General features: G+C 46.1%; 1 protein-coding gene across 1 annotated transcript in view; it reads right to left on the minus strand.

Moving 5' to 3' along the window:
- The window catches only part of LOC122810126 (telomere repeats-binding bouquet formation protein 1-like), a 793411-nt gene extending 782564 nt beyond the window's left edge, over window positions 1–10847 (minus strand). Inside the window, exon 1 of the mRNA XM_044081600.1 lies at window positions 10728–10847. Within this exon, the coding sequence (XP_043937535.1) occupies window positions 10728–10809 (82 nt within the window). The 5' untranslated portion in view covers window positions 10810–10847. The remainder of the gene's footprint in view (window positions 1–10727) is intronic.
- Between the last annotated feature and the right edge of the window lie 320 nt (window positions 10848–11167).

The following is an 11167-nucleotide window of genomic DNA, read 5'->3' on the forward strand; positions in this document are numbered from 1 at the left end:
GCACACAATTTGTATTCCCCTATTGTTTTTGTGCTAAAAGTTGGTGAGTGAGAACTGAATTTGTATTCCCCCATTATTGGCTTTGTTGTTTGTCCATGTTTTTTGTGTTTAGGTTAAGAGCTATGTTTAGAAGTGAGAAATGAATTCACTAAATGATGGCTCAGTCTTCCTATTTTTCAAGCAGCTGCTAATGTGGGATAGAGGTATGTTCTGAATGTAGTGCATAGAGTCCTGGGTTCAAAACCTGCCAGTGAAATGCATGATGGTAGCACAACATTTTATTCTAGCAACTTTACAAAATTATACAAGCAATGTTTAAAATGTGTCCCTGGTTTTTGACCTTTTGTCCCCCCCCCCAAAAAAAAATGAAATTGAAAATAAGTGCGAAATGCTGTGCAAGATGCCTATGGGCTATGGCTTACACTACTGTCATTCTATTTAGAGTGGGTGTGGAAGCAGGCTTTTCTGATGGAAAAGTTCTGAATTGGGCAGTTTTGTCTTTATTGGTTCAAATGTGTTTTGTTTCATTGCCTACAGTACATATTACTGGTAAAATCTTCAAACAATAAATTTAAAATGTGCTTTAACATATGTGTTGTATTATACAAGGAATATAATTTAATAACGTCACTGTCAGGAAGGTGTATAAAGAAAAGAACACATGTATGTTTCTTGTCTTGTGTGCAAGGGGCCAATGATTTGAAATCAGCCCAAAGGTAATCTTTATCCACCACTGGCCAGATGCATTTTCTTTGCATGTGGTGTGGTTTTCAATGCTGTTTCAATGAATGTGAGTTTCAAGGGCAAAGTTTATTGTCAGGCCTATTTTCAATGTGAGATAGTATTGCTTTGTTTACCAGATGATGTCTTTTAGTGTTTATGCATTGTTGTGCTGTAAAATGTATAAATAAAATTCAAATCATTGTAGAAGTAAAGCAGTATGCATACATTAGTGTTTATGGTAAATGGGGCAAAATAGCCAGGTAACGAAACACTGGAATGGCTGCAGGGGACTCTGGTCATGCAATGTTTTGGTTGTCTGTTCTTTAGTTTGCGTTCAAAAGTTGGTATCCCACACTTCCATTGGAGTGGGTGGGGTTACATAATTATGTATGCAAATTAGATGTTAATCAGCGTACAGATTTGTACCTATTTTTCATGGGCCTTGTCCAGATTTTTGATGTTTCCAGGTTGAGAGGTATGGGGCTGTGGTGAGACCAAAGGGCAGCGCACGGAACTGAAAATGACTGCCTCCTAGGCTGAAGCGCAAATGTCTCCTGGACGTTTGATGTATTCTGATATGATAATACGCGTCCTTGAGATCTATGGAGCACATCCAAACACCCTTCTCCAACAATGGGAGAATGGTTTGTAGAGTGACCATTCGGAACTTGGACTTCTTGACTGAACGGTTTAGGTTGCTTAGGTCCAAAATGGGCCTCAAGTCCCCGGTCTTTTTTGGCACCAAAAAGAATCTTGAGTAAGTCCCTAATCCGATCTGGTCTGCGGGGACCAGTTGGATGACTCCTTTTTGCAGCAGCTTTGAAATTTCTGAGGCTGCGATATCCCGTTGACTGGGTGGCGGGTCCGGGATTTTTTTGGACTGAGGGGGGGGGCGAGAGAATGGGATGGAGTAACCTCCGGCGATAATTCGAAGCACCCATCGGTCCTGAGTGATCCCTTCCCAGGCATTCAGGTGCTTTGAAAAACAACCCCCGACTGGCTCCGGAGCAGCACAGTCGGGCAATCCCTCAGGGACTATGAAAAGCTGAAGAGCCACGAAAGGACTCGCGGTCTCCAGTGTTGCGAGGGCCTCTGCCGCCTCTGGGACGGCGTCTTCCGGATGAATTTCCGCCTCCTCTGCCTCTGGAGGGGGAACCTTCCTGCTGAGAGGGGTAAGACTTCTGAGATCTACGGAACCACATTTTCCCTCCTCTTTTAGCCTTGGGATAAGGCCGAAAGGGAGTGGAAAATCGTGCCCCTACGGCAGTCAGAGTCTTACCCTCCTGTTCACAGCGGGTAAGTGTGTCTTTTACCTTGGGTCCAAACAGGGAGGACCCATCAAAGGGGGCGTCGGCAAATGAAGACTTAAAGGCCTCCGCGAAATGACACAGGCGGAGCCAGGCTTGTCTCCGTAGAGCAATGCCTGTACCCGCCGCTCTACTCGCTCCTTCGGCCGCATACGAAATGAGCCTCATGGACGAGTTCGAAATGGATGACATTGTAGCCAGCTGAGATCCAACCGTCTGGGCCAGCTCCTCAGGCAGGTTACCTAAGAGGGTATCGGATAGCTCCTTGATCAGATCCCTCTGAAATCTCGTAAAGTGCGTCAGGTAGCTCAAAGACCTCAGAGTAAAGCCCGCTGAACTAAAGGTGCACTTACCGTACCGATCCATGCTCCTAGACTCCTTATTAGGAGGATGGACGGACGTAGAAGCCTCTGCTACATCTTGCTGGGTAGCAGATGCCACCACCATAGCATCCACAGCCACACCTTTCGTAAGGAACTCTCTATCTGGGGGCGCCGAGAGAAATTTGTTCGGACGAGCGGGCACGGGTTCCACAGAGTCTGGGTGTTCCCACGCCCTTCGACAGATCAAATCCAAGAGTTCGTCGAAGGGCGGAGACACCCAGGAGGCGGAGGGCTGAGCCCCGAAGGCCTTCAGGAACACCGACTCATCAGCAGAGAGAGGTTTGGACTGCCAGCCGCCTCATTGTTTTAGGGCTTCCAGGATGTCTGCAAAGGAGACATCATCCGAGGACAACTTGGGGGACCCCTCTGCATCATCGAGATCAGTGTCAGATGTCAAAGACTCGTCAGGGGAGTCAACGTGCTTCCTCTTGCACGTTCTCTTCCTGGGAGGTTCTTCCGAAGAGGCTTCAGAAGGACCTCCAGGAGGGGGAGAAACCCCAGCGGGGGTAACCTGAGGCCCAGGGGCTCCGCTGTCTACGGACAGGGGGACTGCCAACGACCGAGTCTCCAAATGTAGGGAAGGAGCTGGGGAAACTGTGGAGGTAGCCAAGGAAGATTTGGCTAAAGCACTCCTCATAGCCCTGAAGGCGGGACCACCAGAATCCTGGGAGGGTCCCCCCTCCGTGGCCACGACAGTGGACGGTACTCCCGCCGCCGACGCACCAAGAGGGAGACTTGGGACTGAAAGCATCAATCCCGAAGCCTCCCCCCCAGGGCCGAAGGAAGAAGTCCGTGCACTGAACTCCGACCCAAGAGCCGGAGTCGGAGCAAGGGTCGGGCCTGACCCTAACACCTCCACTGGTTCCACCAGCACCTGCTCCAATGGTGCCAAAGCTGTTGGAGGAGGAAGTACAGTAGGGGAGTGGACCATCGGCTCCGAAGCCAAATGGGCTGGAGCCGAAACCATCTTTTGGAACACCGGAGACTGGAAGAGTCGAAGGAGCACCCTGTCGATGTCTGAATCAGACATCTTGGATGATCTCAAGGATACCGATCGGGCCCGAACCGATTTCTCCATCGGCTCCGAAGGGCTCGGGGACCGGCTCCGAAATGACTCAACAATTATCGGCCCCGAGGAAACCTTCAAGGAAATTTCCCTCGGTGCCGATAAGGACTTCGGCTCCGAGGGGGAAGAGTCTGAGCTGATGACCCTTATCGGCTCCAATATCAGTGGAGCCGATGAGGGTGACCCACCTCTCGATGCTCCAGACCTCGGCTCCGAAACCAGAGGGGTCGAGGCTGGAGGCATCGAGGCAGACCGTTCCGACCTCGGCCCAAGTCCGTGGAGCCGATGGAGAAGTCTGCTTAGTTTTCTTAGCAGTCGGTTCCGACTGACTGGTCAGAGCCGACGCTTTCCTCTTTTTAGAAGGAGACGGAGAGGAAGATAAAGCCTCCTCGAAGGAAGGCTTGATTAATCCTTTGAGGATTAATTTGTTTTTCCTCTCCTGGAGGACTCTGGAGGAAAACGCATGGCATACACTGCATGATTCTTGCAGATGTTTAGCACCAAGACAATAGACGCACGAGGAGTGGTCGTCCGTTATGGACATTTTGAAGCCACACCTCGTGCACTTTTTAAACCCGGAGGGTTTATGCTCTTTAGACATACTAAGGCTACAAAAACGGATAAGCACAGTAAACACTAAAGGGTTTGACACACAGGAACACAATTATGTACACCACTGACTTAGTGTAAATATTTAAAACTAAAGAGCTTTTTTTTTTTTTTTTTTTTTTTACACAAGATTGTCAGAAAGAGAAAGGGAAAAAAGGAGGGTCAAGACCCTCTAACTTAAACGGGTATTTGACCCACACACAACCACTAAAGAAGTAGTAACCACAGGGGAAGGCCCCTCTAACTTAAACGGAACCTTCTCTGACAGGAAAAAAACACGAAAATTTTACCAAACCTTATGAAAAACACTCGTACACAAAGAATAGCCGTTAAAACAGCTTTTGGGTTTAAATGAAGTAAATACTGACAGGAAAAAAGCCTAATATATAGTACTTAGCCCAGCCAATGTTGAGACCACATCCAAGCTCTGTAAGCGGCAAACGAGATCTGGGGGATTAGTGGTGGTGCATCCTGGGATAAAGATAGCTCAGCCAATTAGAGGCCTCGCTCTATAGCATAAGCGTGCCGAGTCGGAGCCAAGGGATCGGCTCCGAACCCATCAGTCAGAATGTAGGCGAGATAGGATCACATAACATCTGATGTTGTCAATCTTCACTCAATCCTTGACAGTGGGACAGAGTCCCTAGCTACTTTAGTCTTGGGAGGTCTCACGGAAGAATATTCCTAAGTACCATCGAGCCAAATGATGCCCATCCCCTCAAGACCTGATCTAATTTGTAATGAGTGATAAAGGTATGAGGAGAAGACCAAGTGGCTGCTGCACAGATATCGTCCAAAGATGCTCTGGCATTAAAAATTACAGAAGTTGCCATTGCTCACATTGAATGGACTTTAACTTGACGTGAAGATTGGAGTCCTCTAGAATGACAGATGAAAGTTATGCAGTCTCTAAGCCATCTGGCCAAGGTAATCTTTGAAACTGGATTACCTATCGAGAGAGTGGAGAAAGCCACAAATAATTGGTCAGATTTTCTAAAATGCTTTGTTCTGTGAAGACAGAAATGTAATTGTCTGTGGATGTCTAATAAGTGCAGGGCATACTCCCCTTTATTAGAAAAATTAGGGAAGAAGACTGGCAATTGCAGAGTTTGCTTAATGTTAGATTCCAAAACAACCTTAGGTAAAAAGGTTGGATTTGTTCTGAGAGCAAACCGGTCCTTGTGAAAAACGAAATAGGGAGGTTTGCAGGATAAGGCCTGAAGTTCAGATACTCTTCTGGCAGATGTAATAGCCACCAAAAATAAAGTTTTCCAAGACAAATATATTAAGCCACAGGTCGCTGATGGTTCGAAAGGGTTCATCATAAGGGCTTGAAAAAGTAACGTTAGATCCCAAGGAGGAGCGGGTTCCTTAAATGGAGGTCTTAACATTAGAAAACCTTCTAAAAATGCCTTACAAAGTTTGTGTGACATTAGAGAAGCACAATTAAGACCCATATGAAAGTTCAAAATTGCTGCTAGGTGAACTTTAATTGTTGAAGCAGAGCAACCAGATTGGTAAAGGGAAGCTAGAAAATCCAAGACTATATATATATATATATATATATATATATATATATATATATATATATATATATATATATATACACAGGAGTCGAATAAGGGTCCAGTCCATTGCAAAGGGCCCAGTTAGTACATTTTTCCCATTTGGTTTGATACAGCTTCCTAGTAGAAGGTTTGTGATGAGTGACAATAATTTGTCGGACGGGAGAAGAAAGGGAAGGATGGCTGGCAATCATGGGAATTGGAGAAACCAAGCAGTGAGCTTGAGATGTTGAAGATTCAGATGCACCATGCCCTCTGGATGAGACAGCAGATCTGGAGCTGGGGCCAGAATCCATGGTTTCCAAAGAAGATGAGGCCACAAGAAGGGAAAACAAACTTGTCGAGGCCAGAAGGGGGCAATGAAGATTATTAAGTTTTCCGACCTTTTGGGTTTCTTTAGAAACTGGGATATTAAGGGAGTCAGGCAAAAGGCATAGAGGAGACCGGGGGGGGGGGGGGGCAATTGTGGAGAAGAGTGTCTCTGGGTGACTCCTCCAGAGGGGGGATAACAGCAAAGTAACTGCTGCATTTGTTGTTTAGTGGGGATGCAAAAAGATTGCAAAAAGGTTGGCCCCAGTGACAAAAAATCTCCTTTGTCACCACAGGATTGACAGACCACTCGTGAGGCCTGAGAATGTTTCTGCTCAGTTTGTCTGCAATCACATTGGAGTTCCCCGAGATGTGCATTGCTGTGAGAAAGCAGTTGGAAGAAATCACCCACTGCCAAACTCTGAGGGCTTCTTGACACAATGGGTAAGATTTGGTTCCCCCTTGTTTGTTGATGTACCAGACTATCGACATGTTGTCCATCTGAACAGCTACTGTCCCAAGAAGAAGGATGTGTTGGAATGATTGCAATGCTAACAGTACTGCCCTCATCTTTAGAACATTGATGTGCAAGTTGGGCTCTAGTTGGGACCACGTGTTTTGGACTGTCCTTCCCAGATAATGCCATCCCACCCCATCGGAGAAGCATCCGTGGTCACTATGGCTTGGAGGCTGGGAAAGAATGAATGGCTGAACCGAAAGAATCTGATTAGAGTGGAGGCACCACATGAGATCCTGTTTGCAGCGATTGGTAATCAAGATTAGGGGAGACATTGGTAGGTGCATCAGAAACCACTGGGAACAAGTAACGATTGTAGAATTTGCATGTGATATCTTGCTAGGGAAACAAGAGTTCCTGATGCTGCCTTGGGGTCAAATGTTTGTAGGACTAGTCTTGCTGGAGCCCTTTTGCTTCATATAATTTGACTGACTTGTGATCTGATGTGTTGAAGTCTTTCTGTAGGGAGAGAGGCAATTCTTGAAACAGTATTTAAACAGGCTCTGATAAATTCTATTTGCTGAGCGGGTTGCAAGCTTGATTTTTAGAAGCTTATGGTTATGCCTAGAGATATACAGAGATGTAGAGTGTAGTATCTTGCCCGTTCTGACGCCTGGTGGTAGCAGTAAGGAGCCAGTCATCGAGATAAGGAAATACTCAAAGTCCTAGCAGTCTGAGGTGAGCTGCGACCACTGCCGTGCATTTGGTGAACACCCTGGGAGCTGTGGTGAGCCCAAACGGCAGTGCTCTGAATTGGAAATGACTGGCTCCCAGCCAGAAGCGCAGATACCTCCTGGAGCTCTTGTCCATTTTTATATGCTAATAAGCATCCTGAAGGTCTACAGAGCACATCCAATTGCCTTTTTCCAAGAATTGAAGTATCTACTGTACCGAGACCATCCAGAATTTGGTTTGCTGAACAGCCTTGTTGAACTGGCTGAGATCCAAGATGTGTCTCCAGTCCCCTGTTTTTTTGAGCACTAAAAAGAACCTTGAGTAAAACCCGGATCCTGTTTGGTCTGGTGGGACTTTTTGGATGACTCTCTTTTGTCTAGCAGTCAATGAATCTCTAAAGCTGCTGCTTCCCTGTAACTCGGTGAAATGTCCAGGAGTTTCTTCTGGGATGATGGGGGAAATGATACTGGTATTTTGCAACCTCTAGATATTATTCCCTGCACCCTCTTGTCTGAAGTTAAAGTTTGCCAGGCAGATAGATGCAGAGAGAGTTGCCCCTCCCAACTGCCTCCAGATGAGGGCAATCAGGCACCCATTCAGGGATGCTGGTAGGAAGTACCACAGAAAGTTTTCTGGACCCCCAGTTTTGTGGTCCATTTATGCCTCTGGGGCTGTGTCTCCCATTGCTTCCCCCTCTGCCAAGGAGGAAGTGTTTGCTGAATGAATCCTGGAAAGGCCCTTTGGATTTTTTAAACTATAGTCTCCCACTTCTCTGGTTCTTAGAGTAGGGCCTCTGAGGAGTGGAGAAACATCTGCCTACGGCAGAAAGGGTCTTACCATCCATTTCACATCTGGCTAAAGTGTCTTTAACCTTGGGACCAAAAAGAGTAGATCTGTCAAATGGAGCGTTGACGAATGATGCTTTTAATGGCTCCGCAAAGTCACACAAGCGAATCCAGGAGTGCCGTCTAATGGCTATACCTGAACCCACTGCTCTGGAAGTCCCTTCAGCTGCATGAGCAATCAGCCTCATGGACGAGTTAGAGATTGCATCAAGGGTTGCTAGCTGAGAGGAAACTTTGTCCCGTACCCCTTCAGCCACTGTTCCTTTGAGAGTATCCGAGAGCTCATTGATCATATCCCATTCTAGTCTTGTAAAGTGTGCCATATAATTCAAGAACCTGAGAGCGAAGGTTGTTGAAGCATAAACGTGCTTCCTAAATCTATCCAAAGTCCTCGACTCCTTGTTTGGCGGATGGATAGTCAGATTTTCCTCAGCAGGTTCCCTATTTGTGGCTGCCGCTAATACCATGGCATCAACGGGTATTTCTTTGGATCAGTGATGTTCATCTTTAGGGGGCTGATAAAATACGATCAAGCCTTTTGGGGATTGGATCAAGGGCATCTGGAATCTTCTACACCTGCTGAGCATTCAGCTTTATGAGATTGTCAGCAGGAGGAGAGATCCAAGAAGTAGAGGGCTGGACACAAAAAGCCTCCAGGTATACTGACTCCTCTGAGGAAGGTTGGGTGGTAGACCAGCCACCCCTCTGTTTCAGGATGTCAAGGATGTCCCCGAAGGAAACATCATCAGGGGGTGACCTGGGGGAACCTTGCACTTCATCAAAATCAGCATCTTCGGTGAAACACTCCTCTGGGGAGTCTAAGTGCTTCCTCTTGCACTTCTTCTTCACAGGAACTTCCTTAGGGGGATGATCCGGGGAAGTGTCGGAAAAGGAAAGCACCAAAGTGGGAGTATCCTGGGACTTTTGTGCCCTCTGTCCCAGGGATGAGACCTATGGCAGCTTAAGTCAAAGGGATGAGACAGTTGTCCCGACAGGGATGGCAAAGACTGTGAGTCCCCAATGGACAAGACCTTCTCCATAATTCGGAATGCCACCCTCCCCTTAGAGGGATGGGACCCCAGAACCGAAATAGACTCCTTCGGATCCGGGGTCACACCCCACACCAAGGAGGTGGCCCCCAAAACAGAAGCCTGGGTCGACACTACAAAGGCCAAAGCACCAAGGGCCATGGACAGTTCCAGAACTAAAGAAACCGATCCACACACCTAGGACCCGACCAGAGAGTCCCAAACTTGGGAGCCCTCCGGTGCCGAAAACGCGGAGGAGCTCAAGGCAGCTTTTGGAACCAGAGAAGAAGATGCAACTGGGACTGAGACAGTCGATCCCAGGAGTATTGGAATCAGGGGCTCCAAAGACTCAGCATGAGTTGGAGGAGGAGGAATTGGAGGTGTCATAGATTGGCTGGTTCTGAAGCCATTGTGGCTAGGAAATTAGGACAATCTCCTCACCCCCAGAAGCTGATTCACCAGTCTAAAAATGTCAGCTTCTGAGAAGCTCTTAGTAGAATGGATCGAGGCGGTCAAAGGAGACTTAGGGGGTCCTCACTTCAAGAAAGGGACTTGTTGGCCTGTCCTTAAAGGCATCACATGTTGTAGAGTCTCTAGTCCTGGGGAGCGAAGGCAGCTGTGACTGTTTCGGTACTGAGGATACTGTAGGTACCGAAGCAGTTGCTGTCGGCTCCGATACAGTTTTGGGTGTCGAGCCAGACAGACTTTCCGGTGCTGAAGTCTTTGGTATCGAGGTCAGTTTGGAGATCTTCTTGGTCGGTTCCGATGAACTAGGAAGCGAAGAAGGTCTTTTCTTGGTTGAAGAAGAAGAGGAGGATGAAGATGTGCTAGCTTCAGTCCTGGACCCAGAAATGGCCTCTTTGAAATCAGATTTTAAGAGTCCCTTCAAAATGAGTTTATTCTTTCACTCTGTAAGGGTAGAAAGGAGAGGTTGGTGCGTAAAGAAACTCTGTTTTATGAAAAGTCAGATATGTTGACTTGGCAGATAAAGCTTGCAATTCTGAAACTTTCCTTGCTGAGGTAATAGCTACTAGGAAGAGCATCTTCCAAGAAAGAAACTTCAAATCACATGTACCAGAAGGTTCAAATAAAGGATAGATAATATTGGACAAAACAAAATTAAGATTCCAAGGTGGGGATGGGTCTTTGTACTGAGGTCTTAGCATTGTAGTTCCTGAGAAAACTGTCACATCTACAAACCTTATAGCTATCAAGGAGCACACAACACTATCTAAAAAAACAGACACACCAAAAAAACCTAACAGCTAATCTGTTTCTAACTACTGCATTAGAATTGCCCTAAAATATCTAAAAGCTAAACCAAACAGCTACACAATCTATTAACTACACTAAGTATCCTAAAAGGGAAGGAAGGGTTAAAATATCTATTATCAGAAAAAGGCACTTTCACTTATGAAAAACAGAGATCTCAGACACACAGTTTTAGGTAGCAAACAAGATCTAAGGTAACTTAGTGGACAACAGAGAATTAAGGGTAGGGGAGTAGTCAAAGCATTGGAGCCACAACTGTAGAAGACAGTGCCGAGGTTGGATCCAGTCATATCCCACAGCCTAAACATTGTAAATGTTGAATTAGATGAAAACAGTCAACATTGGATCATTTGTTAAGTTTCAGCATTTTAGTAGTTAGTCCAAACGCATATATCTGGTAAGAAAATTAATGACCAATACAAACTTACTTAAATTTCTACAGTTTTGCAGTACAAATGTGGCTGCTTTGCTCAGATCCTCATCCTGGGATTCAGCCAAAATCTGAATCATTGTTGGGAGGCCATTATCCTTTAATAGATGATACTGATTCTCTTCTAAATATGACGGTTGATTACAAAAGAAAGCAAAAACGGAGTTACTTTAACAAGCACATTGCTATCAGAATTTACATTGCACAAAGTAACATTATTAAGATGACAAATTACAGTACTTGAAACAGTTCAGTACTACATTCAGAACTAAACCAAAGGGGCATGACTGTTGTGGGTTCAAGATCCTGTTCTCCTTTTCTGGGATAATCAAACACCAGTACATGCTAATTTATGCTCCCCACCAACTGCAGATCATGCAGCCATTAATTTCTGCAATTTTTGCTCTCTTATGGCTGAACACTGCTGTATGGTAGAAG

This window comes from Protopterus annectens, chromosome 8.part1 (genome assembly GCF_019279795.1).
Source record: "Protopterus annectens isolate FY-2018-M chromosome 8.part1, PAN1.0, whole genome shotgun sequence".
NCBI classification, from domain to species: Eukaryota; Metazoa; Chordata; order Ceratodontiformes; family Protopteridae; genus Protopterus; species Protopterus annectens.